Raw genomic sequence first — 22,736 nt, forward strand, 5'->3', positions numbered from 1 at the left:
AATCCTACTGTACGTAGAAGCACTAGCAACAAGTGGTGGTCTCCAGCAGTTCTTTCTGATCTGCATTGGCTCCCAGTCTTAAAACCATAGAATCATAGTTCGATACAGCACAGAAGGAATCTGTGTGTGTGTGCCAGCTTTTGAAAGAGCTATTAAATCAGTTCCAATCCCTGGCTACCCACGATCTCTGTAATGTTTCATCTTCAAGCATTTACTCAAATCATTTTTGAAGACAGCTACTGAATCTGTTTCCATACTATTACAGGCAATGTATTCCATATCAGTACAATTCACTACATAAAAGAAAGTCCTCATGATGCCTCTAGCCAACCCCCCTACCATGACTTTAAAAGCTGCAACCTCTGGTTAACAAAGGTTCTCCCATTTGAAACCGTTTCTCCTTTTTTGTCCTATCAGAAGCATTAATGACTTTGAATGTCATTATTAAATTTTATCTTCAACTTCCTTGTTCTAAGGAGCACAAATCCTGGGTTCCCCACAATATTATACTCTCCTCAGATCTTTGCAACTTTCCTAAAGCGTAGCACCCAGAATTGAACATGATGTTACAGGAGCGGCCTAACAAGGATTTTATAGAGAGTTTCACATAACCTCCTTACTACAATACCCAATACCAATTCTGTCTTAATAAACCCTTCAACGGTCTTCTCAACTTATCCTCTCACCCTTAAAACATTTGTGAGCAGACACTTCAGGTTTCCGCACAAATTTAAATTGCACTATTTAGTTTATATTACCTCTTTTCATTCTTCTCAAAATAAATTCACAATTCAATTCACTACATTTCTACATTTCTTTTCTCATGTATATGTCTACTTCACCAGCCTGCCTACGTCCTTGTAAATTGGGTTGCTATCCACCTTGTTGCTCACTAGATTACACAGTTCCATGTCATCTGCAAACCTTGAAATTCTGCCCAGTATGCCCAAATCCAGGTCATTAATATATATCAATCCGTGGGAAACAGTGTTGTTTATTTCCAGTCTGAAAAACAACCATTCACCACAACTATCTACTTTCTGTTCCTTCGCCAATTTTGTACGCATGCTGCCACTATTTAATCTCACAGGCTTTAAAAATGTCTCCAATATTAAAATTTCACCCTTTTATTCAAATCCCTCTTGATCCTCCCCATCTAAAACACCATCCAGTCCTGAACTCTCTGTTCCTTTGTCTGTGGACACCCGTGCAGCCCATCCCTCCCATTCACTGTCATACTTTTAGCCATCCAAGCCTATGACAATCCTTTCTTCCAGATATTCAGTTTCCTTTCTTCCATTAAGATCACCCTCAAAACCTATGTAGTTTCTGAAGCTTTCAGTTATTCCAACTAAAATCTCCCTTTTTTGGATCTGAGTCTATGCTTGTCTGCATCTCTGCTAAGTGGAACATTTTCCTTGGCTTACAGCACTACACAGCCAAAGTTATTAAAATGTGTCAAATGTTCATTACATTTTACAGAAGCACTTTAAGTGGAAGAAGTGAATAGCTCTTAAGTTCAGTGAAGATGCTGGACATTAGGAAATATCCTTTGCTACAAAGAAAAGTCAATGGAGGAAAGAATTTTGATTAACTATACAACAGATAATTTATCACAAGCAGGTGAAAGTGGCTTTATGATGGCATTGAATGATTTGCCCAACACAGTTAAATATAGGACAATGACTGTACAGCAATCCCAGTTTGAAATTCAACAATTCATAAAGTATGCTAAATTCTAAAACTCCCTTTGGAATGTCATATATTTCCTTGACAGAGAATAAGGTGATTACAATTTCTTTTAGTTTCGTCATTCATATATTACTGAATTAGACTCATTTGTGAAAACAAGTACCACATTGCAAGATGTAAAAATGATTATCTGCCAGATAGATATTCTGAGCACAATTTCACATGTCCACTTGAACTTTTATTTTGAGACAGCTAACTAATTAGATCTGTTAATAAGTGTATTTCAGCATATTCTGCAAGGACAGAAAACCCACATTCAAAACATTTGAGATGCAAATTTCATTAGGCATAATAGGCCAAATTAATGGCGACTGAAAAGGAGAGACATTCACTATTTAATTAAATCTTGGCTGATAAATAATATTAGATCAGATAAGTGTGCATCATTTGCAGCATTATAATGAGAAGAGAATAAAATTAGTTTAAACACAATTAATAATGAGGGAAGATCACTTCATTTATAACAATCGGTTTAGAAGTAAATTGCATTTTGAACAAAACTCCACTCCAGTAGTTTTAAAGAAGTCTGATCAGTTAGAGGAGAAATGTGTATGCTATGGTGAAAAGAAGATTACTGTAGATGAAGTTGACTCTTCTTATGAGCCTCACAATGGCTCAATATCATGTACTAGGAAAAGCTGAACTTGGATACAAAGATTGTAGGGAGCTGCCAAATTGTTACTGAGAAATTCACACATGCAAGCACAAAGTCAGCCCCATCAGTTATCAACTCTCAGAAACATAACAGTCTGTCAATTTTCCCAATGCACCCTGGCAAACATTAGAACTTATCCACTAATCACCCAGCATGATTACAGATGATAACAATACAGATGCACATAAATTCCAGAAAGATCAATTCCTCCAGATTTTTTATTCTAAACAAAAGGACTAGTTAACTGTACTAAGTAAAACATCATTGCTGCTAATTTAATGAAAATATTTGAAAATTTTTACTTATGAAGTTTGTTTTAAATTCTGAAACCAAATCGATGATTTATGAGTAAACAAGGTCCTTAACTTAAACCTTTTTCAAGAACCTCACTCTACAGCCTGTGAAAGATAGTGGTTACTAACACCACCACTGTTTTTATAATGTTACACATATATCTCAGCGAGCATTAAAATCGTTCATTTGAAAACCCGCAGACTGTATTAAACTTAATCTAGAGTACAATCTACTCATTCTTTGATGCTCCTAATTCTCCGTGATCTGCTCGAGGTCCTTTAATGCTGTTCCATAATAAATAAAAGGTTGGGATAAGGTAAGAGTTGGATGCTAAACCCAGTGAATGCTGAATCACTAAAAGCCTTCAGAAACACCAGCAAGTCTCTTCCTGTCGAGTTCTCATGATACGGACGGGTCACATTTGCTAAACTGCAAACCACCTTTAACTTCCGTACTGATGAATGGTGCGGATGACAGTTATCTCCAAAATTAGGTCTGCCTTTAATACCCACAGAATGGTGCATGAAAAGATGCCAATGAGCAAACGCCAGTGTTTCTTTTACCGGCGCTTTTGTCAAATAGGCTTTTCAAACCAATGCTGAATTCTACCTCGGTTCTCAACAAAACAGGCCACACACTTCATTTAATCGTCTCAGACTGAGTACAAACTTGGAACTTATAACTGGAGAGACCGTCAGATTACTTAGTTCCCTGTACAAACATGGGAACGAGACTGACTTCAAAAGCTCTGCGAGCGAATCACTACAAAACAATAATGATAACGCCCCCATAAAGAACTATTGTTAGCCTGAGTTTACTTAATGCTTCTTAATCTGGTCGATGTTTAACCCTGTGTGTGCTGTTTGCTTCAGAGTTTCCACTGAGCTGAAGGGTCAGCGAGCTCATTCTGAAATCTCCGTTCAGGTTTCAGATAAATGCAATGCCTCAAACCCACACACAATACACTCACTGCCTCATGGTCTCAGCGGGAAATCCGTCCCGTCTCTCGATTCTGCTTTTCCAGCCCTTAGCCGCGGGATCTGCGGCGGAGCAGTCGGTCTGAGAACGTAAGCCCCTGTTGGAAACTTCAGAGAAGTTCAGGGGCAGGTGGAGAGAGCCCTGGCCAGCGGAGTTTCCGCGCTGCAGCTCGGACTCTTTCCACAGAGCTCCAGCGCCCTCCACTGAACCTGCAACTGCACACCCAGCTATCCCCCCTCTCTCTCTCTCTCTTTCTCTCTCCCTCACTCCCCTGTTTACACACTACAGCACTCTGCCTTTCCCAGGACACCTCGACTCAAACAGATTAACCAAAGTGACAGGTTGGAATATCAAATAAATCAGAGAATCAGTGAAGAATTCGGGGTTTTTTTTTGCGTCGGTTTCTTTTTTTTTACTCGGTTTGACGGCGTATCGTTCGCAGTTTGCCCCGTCTCTCCGCTGGTTCCATTGCAGGAAGGACAACAAGTCAAGAGAGCTTCCGAGAGCACAGCTTACCTTCTTTCAGGAGGTGTGAATGGATCACGAAGATGAGGACAGAGCAGACGGCGGCTCCAGCCAAAGCCCATACCGCTTTCAGGAGCTGCATGCTGAGAATCGCAGGCAGCAGCGTTAGCCTCCCCGACAAGGTACCATGGAGAAAGGAGGGTGCCCCGCTGGAACTCACACACACACACACACAGACCCCTCTGGCACCGAGAGGTATGGCCTTCACTGTGGTGCCAGGGTCTCGCTGCCCGGATCCGCTCGCTCCATTCAGCCGCTGCTTTGACGGTTCACTTTATGTGTGTGTGTGTGTGTGAGAGAGAGAGAGAGACTGGCCAGCCGGACCTCCTCAACCCCTCCTTCCTGGGTCACTGAGTAAAAGAAGCAGGTGATTGCTGTGGCCCGAGGAGACGCTGGTCTTCACTTCAGTTGAGAGCAGCGGGCCCGCTCCATCTCCGCCCCACACTCCGCCTGATGAACAGGCGGACGCCGTTCCCCGCCGGCTGCCCCTCGCCGCCTCTTCTCCACGCACTTTTCCCGGGGCTGCTGCGGGAGGCGACAGCGCATGGTCTCGGGCTGCCCGGCCACTCCTGTTCCTCCCCCTTTCCCTGTCTTGACACCCAAACCACCAAAAAAAAATAAATACACCCCCTTCCCCTCCCAGTCCCACCCCGGATCGTCCTCACTCGCCACTCCCAGCAGTGAAAAGCAGGAGCCCTGCCTCCTCTCTCTCTCTCTCTCTGGCTCACACAGGAGTCTGTTCACTTCACTCGCGATCCTGCTCCAACGAGGGAGAGTGCCAGGGGCTGGGAAGCCGCTGCTTTCTGCATTTTGACTTTATTCATCCCCATTGCACGGGGTGAAGGAGCGAGACAACATTGGGGGCTACTCTCAGTCCCCTTCTCCGTCCGGAGCTTTTTCCAATTCCGTCCTTCTTTCGCCACCCACGGCTTGTTGATGTTGTCTGTGTTTGTTCCGAATGGATTCCCCCAGCCCTGCCAGCTTCTCTCTCTCACCGGCTCGCTTCAGGGAAACGCCGCTCCTCCCTTCCCCCAAGTGAGAGCCAACCTCTTCCCCCTCCCTGTACCCCGGCTGCCTTTATACCGAAACCCCAGCTCCTGTTCCTGCTGGCGGGTTCCCCCACTCCCCCTCCCCCGATTGGGAAAACGGAAAGGTAAATCCCTTTCCTGACGTCAGGCGGAACACATCTGGAATAAGAACTGGCCTCTGGCTTGTGTCCGGGCGCAGAGCACACTCAGTCTGCCAACATCGTGTCAACTGTTCTCCAGCAGCCGCTCAGCTTCGTTCAGATCGATAAGTGTACCAGCTCTTGGGTGTCAGTGCAGCGGCCAGCCTTCAAGTTGCTTGAGGGTGGAAAGTCGCGCATCTTAAAAAAAAAGCTGAACTCTAACCACCAAGGTTGCAGAGAGTTCAATTCGTCGCTTCACGTAGTCTGGTTGTAACAATCCCAATGTGTAACTATACATCCCACTGTAACCAGTATCCCATGTAAATTAAAACTGTATCAATTTTCCCCCCAATACTGCAGTAAACAACGTGATACTTTGTATCGTGACTCACTGCAGGCTAATGCCACCGGCCAGGGTCACATTTTTACTGCGTGCACCGTCTAAATAGAGATAACTTCAGAGTGATCAGTCTACCCCCCTTGGCAAACATAAAGATTTCATGCCTTGTTTTATTATTCCAAGCAATATATTGTGTCCAAAAATAAATAAATGCGTTTGAAAACAAGATGTCATTGACAAGTTTAATTTTTTTTAAAGTATAAAACTACGCGTTTTAGGCCTTTAATGTCCTTACAGATGGGAGAACGGATGATGGCTGTTGCAGTGAAACCTTCAGACTATCAAATCAATAAACCAAGAGATCAAATTTCATGCAGTGTGACAGCTAGAATGAGCATCCCAGCATACTGTACCGTGCAACAAGAGACAGAGAGCTGACTGTCAAATGTTGCAAGCAGTTTGAAGTCCTGCATTCTGCTACTGTCTAGAATGTTCATTATAAACATCGGCAAGGAGGACACATCATAGGCTGAGATTGATTCTTGCACTTTTACCTCTGCAGAGTTATCCATTTTCTCAAATCCAGTGATCACACGAGAGGAGTGCTTTTTGAACTTGTGGCAGTGCCATTTTTCACACTAGCGGTTGGGCGCTGTCCGCAGTGCTGATCCTAATAGTAATTGATAACATTGGCAGCCTTACGTGGAAAGTTAAAAATCACACAACACCAGGTTATAGTCCAACAGGTTTAATTGGAAGCACTAGCGTTCGGAGCGCTGTTCCAAATCATTACGTAGAAAGGTTCGACAGATAACTGACTGATGTAATAGAAATATCAGAGTCAAAAGGTGTGGTGCTGGAAAAGCACAGCAGGTCAGGCAGGATCTGAGGAGCAGGAGAGTCAACGTTTCGGGCATAAGCCTTTCATCACATTCCTGATGAAGGGCTGATGCCCCAGACGTCGACTCTCCTGCTCCTCGGATGCTGCCTGACCTGCTGTGCTTTTCCAGCACCACACCTTTTAACTTTGATCTCCAGCATTTGCAGTCCTCACTTTCTTGTAATCGAAATATCGGACGAGTTAAGTCGCAAGCACAAAAACAATATTGGAGATCACTGAAATCTGATACATAGAAAAATACTGGGAAAGTAGAGCAAATCAGGTAATATCTGCAAAGATAACGTCGACATTTCAGATGTTTCTCTGTCCGAATAGGCTTCCTGACCTATCGTTCCAGCATTCCGTCTCTTCAGCACCTTACATAAGAAGTTTGCATTTATACCTAAAATGATTATGAAAGGAAACCAATTTGAAAAAAAATCTCATAAGAAGCAGCAAAATTAGTAACTAGATAATTTATTTTAATAATATTGGTTGACCAAGAAACATTAGAAAATACTTGCATAAGATTTTGGAATTTGTCAAGGTTAATTGGACATTTAAAAAAAATAATTTCAAGAATATTGGCTTTATAGGTAAGATCAGCATTTATTGTTTATCGCCCATTGCCTGTGAGAAGGTGGGATGGACTGCTTAATGAACTACTGCAAAGAGCCTCATTCTTTTTTAATTATTATTTGACATTATTTTAATTATCATTTGATAATAATTATTTGACATTTCATCCCAGAAACATCACTTTCAACAGTGCAGGACTATCTCAGTCTTCTACTCTTAGTCTCAATTACCTATCCAGCTCTTTGAAAATGTTTCAGCATACTTCACCCTTTTGAAAGACAAAACCTACGATACATTGTGGAGGAGGAGAAAGTGAGGACTGCAGATGTTGGAGATCAGAGTCGAAGAGTGTGGTGCTGGAAAAGCACTGCAAATCAGGTAGCATCTGAGGAACAGGAGAGTCGGCGTTTCGGGCATAAGCCCTTCATCAGGAATCAGTGTTGACTAATACTGTATATCAAAGTCTGTTTGAGTTAATGCTAATCATGTTATGAAAATAATCTGAAAAGGTGGCATTGTTTTGCATCTATCCATAGATTATTATATCCAGGGGTCCTTCTCTCCCTGGTAACTTACAGGAATGGGTACTCGGGATATCTATTGGCCCAGCACCAAGGCTCAGAGTCTTCATCTATTTAAGGTTCTACAAGCACTGATGTATACACCATCTTACATTAATGAACTGCAGGCATTGATCAGAAAGGTCAACAACATTATACCTTTCACTATTTTCACTGTGTAGCAGAAAAGGATTCATACTGCTCAAGGAAGTGCACTGTTAGGGAACTGTGCAAACTCACAAAAACAACCAAAGAGGAGGGAGCTATGGACATTGCCGGGGTGGGTGGGTGAGAGCTATCAGGAGCAAATTCAGGAAGGCAAAAAGGCAAAATGGCCATACCTAGTGGAGAGGATGTAAAAATATCACAAGCTGGAGATCAGTGCCTCTCCCTGTCTGATGAAACAGCAAAGACTCTACTGCACATGAAGTCTGAGCTGAGGTTAGTTGCCATGTGGTTTTCATCTGACTTGGACATGGAGAGATACAATCCCATCAGAACACAGGGACAAGTGCCTCAAGGAACAACCACATCTTACAAGTGCATCTGCACCTGTGCAGGCACATTCACATTGGTGGATCCTTGCATGTTTTTGGGTAGGAGGGCAGTAGATTATAAAAACATCATGGGTGAGCAGGGCAAGAGACAAGAGGCAAAATGTAGGGCCCCTCAGAGATGGAGGATAGCACTGCCATGCTCAGCTGACCCAATTGCAGGGTGACAGGAAGCACAGTAAATAAGAAAGGGGTCATGTTCCATGTTTCCATATGTCAGGAATTCTCAGTGATAGTCATTATGTTGATTCACAGTTTTTAAACACACTCTCCATTGAGAAACTGTCCAAATTCATGGAGACCGATGTGCAGCAGCACTCCAAGTGGATACAGGAGCAAGGCAGTGATCCACACAGAATGCTGCCATATTTTGCAACATTGACTGAACAGTAGAACAGATGTCACAAAGATGCTGAGAGTTGCACTCATATCAGAGCTGGTAATCCCGTCTAGTTAGGCAAAAGTGAGGACTGCAGATGCTGGAGATTAGAGTCGAGAGTGTGATACTGGAAAAGCACAGCAGGTTAGTCAGCATCCAAGGAGCAGGAGAATCGACGTTTCGGGAAAAGCACTTCATCAGGAATGAGGCTGGGAGCCTCGAGGTGGAGAGATAAATGGGAGGGGGTGGGGCTGGGGGGAAGGTAAATGAGAGTGTGATAGGTAGGTAGAGGTGTGAGTAATGGTGATAGATCAGAGAGGAGGGTGGAGCAGAAAGGTGAGAAGGAACCTGGACAAGTTGGACAGGTCATGAGGGCAGTGCTAAGTTGGAAGGTTGGAACTGGGATAAGGTGGGTGGAGGGAAAATAAGGAAACTGGTGAAATCCACATTAATGCTATGGGGTTGGAGGGTCTCAATGTGGAAGATGAGGCATTCTGCCTCCAGGCGGCAGGTGGTTAGGGAGTGGCAATGGAGGAGGCCCAGGACTTGCATATCCTTGGAGGAGTGGGAGGGGCAGTTGAAGTGTTTGGCCATGGGGAGGTGGGGTTGGTTCATGCGGGTGTTGAGGAGATGTTTTCTGAGGTGCTCTGTGAGTAGGCATCCTGTCTCCCCAATGTAGAGGAAACTGCATCGGGAGCAACAGATACAGTAAATGACATGGCTTGGTAGGGCAGGGGGTGGTGTGGACCTGACAAGGGAATTGTGGAGTGAATGGTCTTTATGGAAAGTGGATAGGGGTGGGGAGGAAAATATATCTCTGATGGTGGGGTCCATTTGTAGGTGGCGGAAATGGTGGAGGATAATGCAATGTATACGGAGGTTGGTGGGATGGAAGGTGAGGACCAGGGGCGTTCTGTCCTAAATGCAGTTGGAGGGGTAAGGTTTCGAGGTCAGAGGTGTGGGTTGTGGATGAGATGCGCTGGAGGGCATCATCAACCACATGGGATGGGAAATTGTGGTCTTTAAAGAAGGGGGCCATCTGGTGTGGAACTGATCCTCCTGGGAGCAGATGTGGCAGAGGCAGAGGAATTGGGAATAAAGGATAGCACTTTTACAGGAGGCAGGGTGGGAGGAGGTGTAGTCCAGGTAGCTGTGGGAGTCAGTGTGTTTGTAGAAGATGTCAGTGTTGAGTCAGTCACTGTTGATGGAGATAGAGTGGTCCAGAAAGGGGAGGGAGGTGTCTGAGATGGTACAGGTGAACTCAAGGTCAGGGTGGAATGTGTAGGTGAAGTTGATGAACTGTTCAACCTCCTCATGGGAGCACAAGGTAGCACTGATATAGTCATCAATATAGCGGAGGAAGAGGTGGGGAGTGGTGCCAGTGTAACTATGGAAAATGGACTGTTCCACGTAACCGACAAAGAGACTGGGAAAACCGGGGCCCATGCGAGTGCCCATGGCTACCCCTTTTGTCTGTAGGATGTGGGAGGATTCGAAGTAGAAATTGTTGATGGTGAGCACTAGTTCAGCCAAACGAATGAGAGTATCAGTGGAAGGATACTGATAGAAATGTAGGGAGAGGAAGAAACAGAGGAATTGGAGGCCCTGTTCATGGTGGATGGAGGTGTAGAGGGACTGGATGTCCATGGTGAAGATGAGGCATTGGTGGCCAGTGAAACAAAAGTCTTCAAGGTGTTGGAGGGCATAGGTATTGTCCTGAATGTATGTGGGGAGTTCCTGGACAAGGGGGGAATAGGACAGTATCGAGGTATGTGGAGATGAGTTCGGTAGGGTAAGAGCAGGCTGAGACGATGGGTCGGCCAAGGTGGTCAGGCTTGTGGATCATGGGTAGGAGGTAGAACTGGGTGGTGCAGGATTCCCAAACTGTGAGGTTGGAAGCCTTGGGTGGGAGATCCCCTGAGGTGATGAAGTTGTGTACATTCTGGGAGATGATGGTTTGGTGATGGGGGTTGAGGTCATGGTCAAGGGGTCAGTAAGAGGAGGTGTCTTTGAGTTGGCATCTGCAGTGCGCCAAACTACCACTGTGCCTCCCCTTGTCCATTGGTTAGATGGTGAGGTTTGGGTTGGAATGGAGGGAGTAGAGGGCTGCGCATTGAAAGGGTGAGATGTTGGAGTGGGTGAGGGTGTGAACAAGTTGAGGCAGTCACTGTACTGGCGGCAGTTGGAAGTAAAGAAATCGAGGGCGGGTTTACGTCCACAATCCCCTCAATTAGTCTAGAACTCCAGCAGGTGTTGAGCAAACTAACAATGGAGAAAAAAATCTATTTGATTTTATTCTCAGTAGCCTACCTGTCCAGGTGCACCTGTCCATGATGGTATTGGTGGAGTGACTGCTGCAAAGTCCTTGTGGAAAAAAAAAGTCCGAGCTTCACAATGAAAAAGCTTTTTATTGTGTTGTGCAGCACTAATCATCATGCGAAATGGGATACATTTTAAACAGATATAGCAATTCAGGACAGCACATATATTCAGTGCTGTAGGCCATCATCGATCATTAGCAAAGTGATGGAGGAGTCATCATAAGTACTATCAAGTAGAACCTGTTCAGAAACAATGTACTTACTGATGCTCACTTCAGCCTCTGACAAGGCTTCTCACTTCCTGACTCAGTACAGCTTTGGTTAAGACAGCTGAAGTCTGGAGGTGAGGTGAGACTAACAGCTTTAACATCAAGACAGCACTTAACTAAGTATGCCATTGAAGGGCCCTAGCAAAACTAAAATGAGGAGGAGTGAGCAATGAAAGATCTGTGATGGTTGGTTGGAGGCACAAAGTAAGATGGTTATGTGTTTTGGAGAGTAATTTTCTAAATCCCAAGACATCACTGTATGAGCTTCTCTGAGTAGTGTCCAATGCCCAACCATCCTCAGCTGCTTTCTCAGTTCCCTTCCCTATCAAAAGGTCAGAAGTGGGAATATTTGCTGAAGATTGCTCAAGGTTCAGCACCATTTGTGACTCCTCAGATACTGAAGCAAGAAATAGATGATATTCAAACTTGGGCTGCTAAGTGGCAAATAATATTTACACTGCTTCAGTGCCAGGCAATGGCCATCTCTAAAAAGGGAAAATCCAATCAGTACTTCTTGACAGGCAATGGGTATTACTGCCCCTGAATCCTTCACTATGAACTTCCTGATTGTTACCACTGAACAGGCCTAGCTATATAAACACTCATGACAAGAGGAAGTCAGAGACCAAGGATTTTGTGGCAGGTAAGTCACACCCCCCATCTCCCCAGTGTCTGCTGAACATTGACAAGAGAGAGTGAAAGAATACTTTCTTCTTGTCTGTGTGGGTACTACTCCATCAACACTCAAGAAGCTCCGCACCATCTAAGACAAAGCAACTCAGTTAAATGGTAGGTAATTTACCACCTTCAATTTTCACTCTGTTCACTACTGACACATAATGGAAGCAGTCTGTGTCATCCACAAAAAAAAGCAGCAAATCACTGAGATCCCTTAAACAACACCTTCCAAACCCATGACTCTTACCATCTAGAATGGCAATGGCAGTTGATGAGGGCAGTGGAAAACCACCATCTTAAAAGGCCTCTCAAAGTCACGCAACCTCTGACCTGAAACTGTATCATCACTCCATCAGTGTTGTTGGTCCAAAGCCCTGCAACTCTCTATGGCACTCCTTAGAACTGTAGCAATTCAAAAAGGCAACTCCCACAACTTCCTCAAGTGTAGTTAAGGATAGATGATAAGTGCTAAATTGCATCACATTAACAAGAAAAAAACATCCAGAGGTAGCCAGTGAGGATGATGATGAGGGTATAAACACTGTTGACCTCTGATGGGCCATCTATGCAGTAAAGGTTGCTCCTACATTGACACAAATACAGTAGGATCTCAACATGACCACACTGCCATCGCCATGATGGCAGACTGCCCTGGGAATCTCATCTGCTAACAGAAATGAAGGAAATAAAGCTATTCTCATCTCCTCAGAGGTCGTAAGCAGATTACAACTTAGAATTAGCTAAGATCAGAGGTTATTGCATCAGGCAGGGTATTTAGTGGTTCACTGGTTTTTTTTATGGTAGTTGTGTACTTCTGTTACTTCACACAATGTAAATGATGGCACATGATGTCGGATGAATGAGCTTTCACTCTTTAAGGTGAAATGTAAAAGAGGGGAAGTGGTGAAGAGAAGCAACAATGCTTAAAGAGGGACAGTGAAACAACTGGACAAACATTTTTTACCCATTGGCTGTAAGAACAGATCTATTCCAGAGTTTGTTTTCAAAGAAAATGCTCTGACGGGCACGTCAAAGCGAATTCCAGACTATGTGGTCCTCCAGATTTCTAAGAGTTCAACTGAAAAATGCTCCTAGATCAGATGATCCTTGACAGAGACAGCACCTGAAAGAGATTCTTGAGACTTATGCTGTAGTTGGAACACATCTGGCATTTTGCATCTTTCTTATCCTCTTCCACATCCTGCTCCTCCTCTTTCTCCACTGTGCTGCTGCCTTCCAAAGCCTCACCCTCTTCAAGGTCCACATATTTCTGTAGGGTCATGCTATGGAGAGGACAATAAACTGCCAAAATGTCAGGACATGTTGCAGAAGCATCACCAGAGTGGTCTAGACACTGAGACTAAAGCCCCAGCAGGCCAATGGCCTACTCAATGGTGGTCTTTGTAAGAAAATTGTTTTAGTTATAGTTCTGTGACCCTGAGTACAATCGCAAGAATCCATCCACATAATCACAGGGCAAGATGAAGAGTTAAAATTGTTGGGACAGGTAAAAGATGAAAGAGTCATGGCAGCTGCCTGGGAAGTGATTGCTCATTTGTTGGAAGCTCCCATTGTATTTCCAGATCAAATGAACATTGAGGGAGTGAAAGGACCGCTAGGTAATTAATCTCACTAACTGGTTACTACCTGCACCCATGTAGTCATCAAAGCAATCAATGATACTTTTCACTTGAGGGAAGTGATGCCCATACCTGTGAAGCCACACCTGCCTGGAATTGAATACACTAGCCAGCTTTCCAAACAGGACACTAGTGACCTGCGAGACATAGGAGTGTGTGAGATGTTACCAAAGACCGAAGTTGGAGGAAACCAATGGCTCAAATATTCAAGGTAAGAAGCTTGAATGTTGATAGCAGGACACTGCAAACAATGCTGCTCATAGCATAAATACGGAGGAACTGAATGGTCATTAACTCTTTGACACTATGAATTGTGACAATACCATGGCAGTAAGATAATTTTTGTGTTAGTGTTTTTCTAAATGAAGAGAGGTTGAGACAGAGCAGTCTGCTACAAACCAATACAGGAAATAACTTGTGAGGCCTTGCATTAAAAAAAAAAGTTGGAACAGTCGAAGCAGACTGAATGGGTGGTGGGGTCAAGCTCCCACAGAACCAGGATTCTAGTTTTAGCTTTCAGTAGCAGTTGCTGGGGTCTTGAAGCAAGATGTGGAAACTCTTAGTCCTCTCTCTGTTTCAGTTAAAAGCTGGCGTTCTGTTCCTGCTGCTAGAATTCCATGTGAGACAATCTATTTAACTGGTGCCTTTGCTTATTGGATGTTACTATATTGGAACAGTTATAGAATCATAGAATTCCTACAGTGAGGAAACAGGCCCTTCTGCCCAACAAGTTCACACCGGCCCTAAGAAGAGTAACCCATCCAGACACATTACCTTACATTTACCCCAGACTAATGCACCCAACCTACACATCCCAAAAACTGTGGGCAATTTAGCATGGCCAATCCACCTAACCTGCTCATCTTTGTTTTGTGGGAGGAAACCCACACAGACACAGGGAGAGTGTACAAACTCCATACAGGCGCCCAAGAGTAGAATTGAACCCGGGTCTCTGGCACTGTGAGATGGCAGTGCTAACCACTGAGCCATTAATGAATACTTTTTAAAATTTTGTTGAGTATTTTGATAGAGTCACAATTAAGCCAATGCTTTTCTTTTTATTTTGTCTGTATTTTAACTATAGTGTATGAACAAAGCATGTGCTGATTCAAGTCTGAAAGTGTGAGCAATTGAATTGCATCCAGAACGCAACATCTGGCACTTTCCCTTTCAAGTAAGAAAATGTTGGGGTCTAGGCTATCTCCTGGACATGTTTTGAGGGGGATTGGTATGGCCGAGAACAGACTTATGTCCCTGCTACAAAGGCACTACTTTGTGCTGCCTCAGACCCAAAATCTTAGCATCGCACATCCATTGCCAGCTACTGGCTTTCTTGCATTCAGCTGGATTCCTTAGGTCTTGGAGCCTTGCTCTTTCTTCTGCCCCTCTAATGCCAGCAAGGTGATTACTCCCTGCATTAGCTGAGCACATACTGACAACTCTCTCACAACCTGTACACATCCAGTAGTGCCTGTGTGCCAATGGATTTGTCCCTCTCAGTCATGTTCTCCACTTAGACATCTATCTCAGCTGATTGTGCTCCTGCAACTGACTGTCCATTGTGTTGCATTTGGTTTTCCCCTGACTCACTGTGCAATACATGCACCCTCCTAAACTCTGAAACTTGCCCTCAGTGAGTTTTCAACAAGTTATCTAACTTACTTACAAAAGTTACAGAATCAGGTGGATTACTGGGCCCTAATAGCTGAAGTGGAGGAATGATGATAGAAAACAGGCATCCTGACTGGCAGCATTGTTTTTACAATCAACAAACTTCTGTTCCCTTCCCTTGTGGGATCTAGTAATCAAGTATGAACCTGACCTTCTGTGGTGACCTTACACACTGTTATCTGACTGATTTTGATATTAGCTATTTATATAGTATGTTGACAAACAATAAATCTCTGCAATCTACAGTTTATTTTGCAAAATGCAAGGGAAAATCTGCCCTTTAAATGGATAATTGATATTGAAAGCCCTTGTTAAAGTAGATCTGGATTCTCTTTTTTAGTTGATGGGATGATATCTGAAATTCTATCACTTTATCAGCTCAAACTTCCATTTCCCTGAAGGTGAACCAGATTTTCCATCATGTAGAAACGGAAGAGACAGCTAGTGTGCATGACACGACAATCCATTTCAAAGCATTATGAAAAAGATACATAATTATGAGAATCCTTTGTTGGAAGAATATTTTTGACTTCCTGATACTTTTGTGAAATACAGGCAGTACTTATTCCATAATTTTCACTGGCAACTTTAAGCAAATCCTATTGTAGAAAAGGTATATTCTGACACGCTGAAATATCATGAACATTTAGCTTCAGCATGAGCCAATATATTCTCATTCCTTTAAGTTTACATATTGTACTACTTTCTCAATAAACATGACTAAAACAATCCAGGATATTGAGGTAAGAATATTCAATTCAGAATAACATGTAGATGTCACATACAAAAAAGAAAATCTGGTGAGAAATTCTTGCTGTTCAAAATAAAATATACAAATCCTCGGTTATTAAGTGAAATGCCTTGATATAACAAAATTCAATCAACATTGAACCATTAATAATTTAGTTAAAAAGTACAGGTTACCTCATATTCTCAATAGTTACACCATTTCCCTCCCAATACTTCAGTTGTGGGATCCAAATCAGTCAAAACTAACATTGTTGACTCAAGAGATTCGCAATTTGTCATAAGATAAAAGATCCAACAAGATTTTAACCAAATTTAGATTGAAAGTGGATCTCAGGAAATTCATTACAGTAAATGATTTCTCTTTTAGCCATATAATTAATTGATTTTGTTGCATCCTTCCTGTAAGGTTCATCTTCTGAAATGCACAGTAAAAATAACTCAAAGCTCCCTGTTACAGGAGCTTTGGTAATGATGGATGTCAGCTGGGCAAATCAATTCTCGTCTGGGGTCATATTTAAACATGATTAAAACACATGGTAAATAATTTCATCTTCATTTCCCTGCCGCAAAAAAAAAGCATGGTACCCTGTAGATATTATAGCCAAATCCATCCATGAAAAGGTATTTGTAACAACAAAATATATACTTTACATTTATTATCAGTTGAAATAAAGTGATTCTGACAGATGAAAAGTTCTTACAAAGAGTAAGATTTTTCCTGATGTATTAATAGATCATTTGATTGAAAACATTATTCGCTCTCTCTGCCTCTCAAGAGTTGTCAATTTACCAATACAATCTGGGTTACAAATCTTCAATATTTTCCATTGGGAATCTGTATCACTGATTACAACTGGTCTCGACTAATCCTAATTTTCTTTTCAGTTCTGCATTGAATATTGTCCTTTACCAAACCATCCAAACATCGTTAAAAAAAATGTTAATGACCTTGCGGGGTCACTAAGATGCTTTCATGTCAGTGAGGGTTATAATCCATCCCCATATTCATTACAAGTTAGTGTTTTATTAGTAATAAATATAACAGAATTGTATGGAAAGTAGAAGGCATTGGTCACTGAACTGGCAGTCCTGTTGGTTTAGATTAATTCTTAAAATGTCAACACTGGATTTGAACTTTAACACTTCAACTGAAAATTCTCCAAAATTAAATTGAGTTGATCTTCCTTGGCAGCCCTCACAAGCATTCTTGGTTTACTCCAAGACATCTTGTTGAGTTTAGTTGTGAAGACAAAGCTGTGCTAAATTGGTTTTTCCCTTTAAAGCCTCCTCCTTTGAATTAAACTGACCAGTTTTGATGTCAGTTTGAAGTTGAAAGAAGTTGTTGAGGAAATTGCCTGTAGATGTGCAGTTGCTTGCAAATGCCAGTTTGGGCCCTTGAGGAAGCTAGGTTAATAATGTCATACAAGCCATGGAAAAATGACTGACATTCTTTATCATTATCAAAGATATTTTTCTCAAATTCATTTTGCATCTGTAAGCAGTTGTGGCACTTTGAAATGTGATGTCTTACATGAAGAATAACATGGAAGAAATTTAGTTTCAAGATTAACCAAATCTTACATAGCCCATGGATTCATTTATGTTCATCTGCAGACCTCACTGTCTCCATGGATTCATTTATACCCATCAGGTTAATCTTACAGTTAATGTTTAATATTATCATAGCTGTTATGCCTTCCATCAATAGCTGTTAAAAATAATTTAATATTAACCTTTTGAACTGTACATATATCTCTCAAAATTCAATGATGTTCATTCATGAAATTCTGCATCCATTATGTATTAACACTACCACATGCGGCACTCCCAATCGAAAAGTAGCAAATTAGAAGCCCTTCTGATTTCAATGGAAATATGATGTCAATTATTTAGTATCCATTTTGCTTATTGCAAAGACAGAATCTGCCCTAAAGCCCTGATTTTCTGAAATGGGATTTTTAAGTTGGGGAAGGAGTTTGAGTGAGGACCTTGGAGTATTCACAGCATGTATGGTTTTTCTAACAAGATCCTCAACCAGATAGGTCTTAGAAAGGATACAGAGAAGGTTAACTAGAATATCACCAGGGATGAGATAATTCAGTTAGGAGACAGTAGAAATAACTAGGACTGATCTCCTTGAAACAGAGAAGGTTAAAGAAGTGACCCAATTGAGCTTTGAAGATGATGAGAGGCACTGATAAAGTAGGCACAGAAAACCCATTTCCTCTGGCAAGTGCACCAATAACTAAAGGTCATCGATTCAAAATCATTAGCAAAAGTTATGAAGGGGAGATAACAAGAAATTATTTTCACTCCGAAGCACCAAAGTATTCAGTTCTGTCAAAATCTAAAACATTCCACCTGCAAAGCTGACAGAAGCTGATACCTTAAATAATACAAAAAATGAGTCAGACAGGTACACAATGAGGAGGAATATCGAGCATTATGGGCAAAGTGAATAAATCTTGACTTCTCTTTCAATGGATAATGATGGACTAAATGGCCTTCTTCTGATTTGTAAGTATTCATGACTCAAAGGCAGCCGATAGGTTTGCCTCCCTTTCAGGAGAGGTCACATACTGAGTTTCCTACTTCTGAGGTGGAGATTGAGAGAGGATAGAGTGCATAGGGTATGATTTGTTGGATTGTCCACAATCAATCCACACATATTAGAGACTGATGAGGGCAGAGTTTGGCATTCAATGGTCATGGGTGAGACTCCACTTATGGGGAAGGCATCATTGATTATGGAGGATGTCAGTGATAACGAGACATGCCAATGATTAGCATGGGGAACTTACCAGCCAATTGTAGGTGACTCTACCTTGGGGAGACAGCAACAGAAGTGACAGGATAGATTGGGGTGAGAGTTTGGGAAGAATGGGGAGGGGGGAGGGAGGAGACTGGAACACTGCTGCCTCTCCAAACTTAAAAACAGTGCTGGATTAGTGATTGACACATTTCATACAGCAGTCCTCACCTCCCTTTAGGTTGCAGGGTTTTCCAAAGACCAGGAAAGCTACCCGGCAAAAGTAAATCTTGGAAGAGAGACAAAATGCCCGGTATGCAACGTAATTAAAATATTTAAGTGTCCAACTGGGCTCTTGTCCATCTGTCTCTGTTATAACTGAAAGCAGGAAGCTTCCAGATTTGTTTTATCCATGTTTTAGACTCTTAAGAATTTAACATCCTCACCCATCCCAAAATCACTTATTTTTGGAGGTCATCATTCCTCTTAATAAACTAACTGTTCAATTTGTGCTTTGAAGCAAAAAGAATATTTCTGACTCTTGCAATGCCGGCCATATGCATTTTTAAACATTATCAAACTAGACAGCTACAGCTTATAAGCAGGATGCTCATATTACTTAACCTGCCAGAGAGAAATTGAGTTTCAGCCACAGATCCAACAGGAAATTTCTGAATGATTCAAAATTGAATGCTTTGTTTTATGTAAATAACAATTTCTACCTGTTATTAAGAAAGAAGCCATTTTGGAGAAAAATGTATTTACAAAATTCTGGCTATGCTTTCAGTGAATACCAGCTCTCGACTGACAGTATTTTCAACAGAACCCTGGCACCAACTTCAGAGGAAATAAAATCAAAAAGACAAATGAAAAAGAGGACTTTGTTAGACCTCTGAAACAGCTCTCTTCTCCACTACCACACTTTGTGGAGAGCAAACGTGCTAAAGAAAGTGATTGGGAACAAATGAGACAGCTGTGGTTACATAGAAAATGTTATCTTTCTTCTTCCAAATAATAGTTTGCATGTCTTGCAGATAAATGCTTTGAAAATGAGTGCAGGGGGTTAGCTTATGAAATACAGTAAATGTATTAATAAGAAAACCTGCTACTTTGCTCGGTGTGAATGTTGAACATTATAATATTTGGATTCACCAAGTTCAGGCATTTTAAAAAGTGCTGTTAAAAGTACAGCCACACATGACTGCAGGAGCTCAATTTTAATTTGAACAATTCAGTTGGGCAGAAGCTGTCCTGTCGTGCAGAAGTTTCTTTTGATAATAACTTCATATACTTTTTATTAATTCCACTAACTTTAAGTTTATCCTGTAATAATGTCAAGTGGTAAAAACACCCAAGTTGTTATGGAACCACTCTTCCAAATATCAGCTGTTTCATGCATGCTTGTGGGCAGATGTGAAGGCAATGATGGTTAAAGGGATGTGGTAGCTTACCAAAAAATTAATATAACAATAATATTGTTGATGACTGGTTGGAGGGAGATGTGAAGCACCAGTGTTAAGAGTACAATGACATGATGATGCCAATGGCAGAAATGTTAGGTCAACCATCTGGGTTTGTGGACCAATGCAAATGATTTTGCTGAAGGCAGCAAGGGCAGTCTGTCTGGAAGCAGTAGGTCTGTCAATTTAATTATGTAAGGGACCATTGGTGGTCAATATGGAGACACTGCAGGGATTCTCCCAACATCTGGACTCCCAACTGAGAGCAAAGCCCAGAAGGAGCATGGAGAATCCTATGAGGTCTTCAACAATTTCACCCACACCAGAGAGGGGTTTCAAAGCATCCACCACTGCCATTCTGTGAAGGCCTTCCCTTTCCATAGCATACCGTTGTAGCCACAATGATTTAAGTCCACCATTCAGCCTCTGGAGGAATTGTCTCTAAAGTCTCTGTAGTCATACCAGATCATAGGTCTGCTCTCTCAGTAGAGATAGACGGCTGGTGGTGGTTTAACCTGAGAGCCACTAGACCTCAGGCAAGGGGAAAGTTTGAGAAGAAGAATCCTTCTTCATAACCTCAGTCAATATGGGAATTGAACCCATGCTTTTGGCATCACTCTGCAATGCAAGTCAACTGTTCAGCCAACTAAACTAAATCAACCTGCTATCCTCCATATTACCCTCAGCAAACTCAGTCTACTTTGAGGAAAAAAATAATCAATTGGTCTCAGATTTCCAGCCTCTGCAGTATTTTGCTTTTGTACCAAATTTGTTAGCCAGTGTCCTGGTTTTAAAAACCACAAACCATGTTTAAATTTTCTGAAACAAGTGTGTGATCATCTGAAGATTCACTATCTTACTGACATTTTGTGAAGCTCTGGAAATTAATTGTCAGGTGTCTTGACCAGCTATAGGCTGTGTAACCAGGACGTGAGTATGCAATGCCTCATTTCCATCATTAATGTGACAATATTTCCCTTACCATCAAGTACTTGGATAAGATCCTATGACATCACTTGATGGTTTGGAACTGAGAGTTAATCGGATCATGTGCTGTCCATTCTCAGATCGGCAATGGGCAGTTGAGCATCCTAAGGAATCACTAAGATCAGTTCCTGCTAACCTTTGTGGGGCCAGGAGTAGTGGGAATGTCTCCTTTTGCTGAGCAGAACTTCCACCTGCATACCATACTCCTCCACCTCAGGAGGGTCTCCAAGTATTCTGCACTGTGAGCCTTAAATAACAATACAGACATATTGCTACCTGATTGGAGACAGGAGATTAATCAGAGTTGGAAGGACATGTGAAAGGAGTTATGACAAAAAAAGTATTGGTTCCAGCTAAGTTGCAAGCAAACCTTAGCACAATTGTTATTGTCAAGCACAACAACGTCATGGTTTATTCAATTAATTTCTGATGCCAAATGCATAATCTATAATACATTATTTAAAATAATGCAGGGAAGGAGAAAATCTATATACAAGTCATCTAGTACATCTTAATATTCAAAGAACTTAGCTCCCCCATGTCAATATTAAATAAAATCTTAATATTATTTACTGTTACTGGTAACACCGGATAATCTTAATTATGAAATATACACTGCAGAACAATCCTGCTTAGTATTACAGCATGTAAGGAACACACACAAAGCCCATAGGCATGTTTTGATTTATGCTCCACTGAGAAGCAAATAGAAAATTTCACTTTCTGCTGTAAACTAGACAACACATAACATAAGACTTCAGTCCTCCAAAGATCAATAAAGTTTTTAAATTTATATTTTGTTTTCTTTTTCCTTCGCAGATCTGTGACACTCAAATACAAAATCCTGTTCTCATATAAATCATGTCTCAGTACATACTTTTGGTGCCTAGGATCCAAAGAATTTTACACTTTCATCAGAAAATGTTTCCAGTCATTTGTAAATCACATCGTTTCAGCTAGGTGGATGCTGCCACCTACCATAGAGCTGGGAATGGACAGCAGCCATTCATCATATTTATCCACTGGGACAAAGAGCAAAGGGAAAATATGTGATGCTGAGGATGTGAACAACCTTTCTTGTCCTGTTGAATGCAAATAAGAATAATCAATGGGGAAACATGAGCCATTTTCAAACAAGACTGGAAATATCTATTTATTTCAGGAGTCTTTTCGCATTTTACCAGTCTTCAGTTCTACGTCACATTTAATAGATCTTAATATAAACCCTGACAAATAACGTATGGGAAAGAACAAATGCTGAACTGTATTTTTGAACAGGTAGAAATACCAGGTAGAAATACAGCTATATTTTGTTCCCCAGTTTATCATTAAAAATATATTTCTACTTCCAAACATGCTTGATTAAATTAATTAATAAAGTTCTTTTGTATTCAGGAACACAGTTTACACATAAAATGATCAATGAATATAGCATGTATGCCTTTAATATTATGATATTGTCATTGCTATTTAAAATATTCATTTCTCCCATCAGTCCTCATGTATCTGGCAGAGTGTTGAAATAAGAGGATTACAATGTATTTGGA

The 22,736-nt window shown here is 41.7% G+C and overlaps 1 protein-coding gene across 3 annotated transcripts in view; it reads right to left on the minus strand.

Annotated features, from left to right (window-relative positions):
- Positions 1 to 22,736, minus strand: part of tafa5a (TAFA chemokine like family member 5a) — a 630,927-nt gene that overhangs the window by 475,539 nt on the left and 132,652 nt on the right. Inside the window, exon 1 of one of the 3 annotated variants that reach the window (XM_087999539.1) lies at positions 4,196 to 5,258. The exons of the other annotated variants lie outside the window; for them this stretch is intronic. Within the exon in view, the coding sequence (XP_087855665.1) occupies positions 4,196 to 4,286 (91 nt within the window). The 5' untranslated portion in view covers positions 4,287 to 5,258. Of the gene's footprint in view, positions 1 to 4,195; positions 5,259 to 22,736 lie in introns of those variants that run through there. 3 annotated transcript variants of the gene reach the window in all.

The sequence above is a fragment of the Chiloscyllium plagiosum genome, unplaced genomic scaffold (assembly GCF_037043375.1).
Source record: "Chiloscyllium plagiosum isolate Xiang-an unplaced genomic scaffold, Cpla_swu_hap1 HiC_scaffold_23, whole genome shotgun sequence".
In the NCBI taxonomy this organism is placed as follows: domain Eukaryota; kingdom Metazoa; phylum Chordata; class Chondrichthyes; order Orectolobiformes; family Hemiscylliidae; genus Chiloscyllium; species Chiloscyllium plagiosum.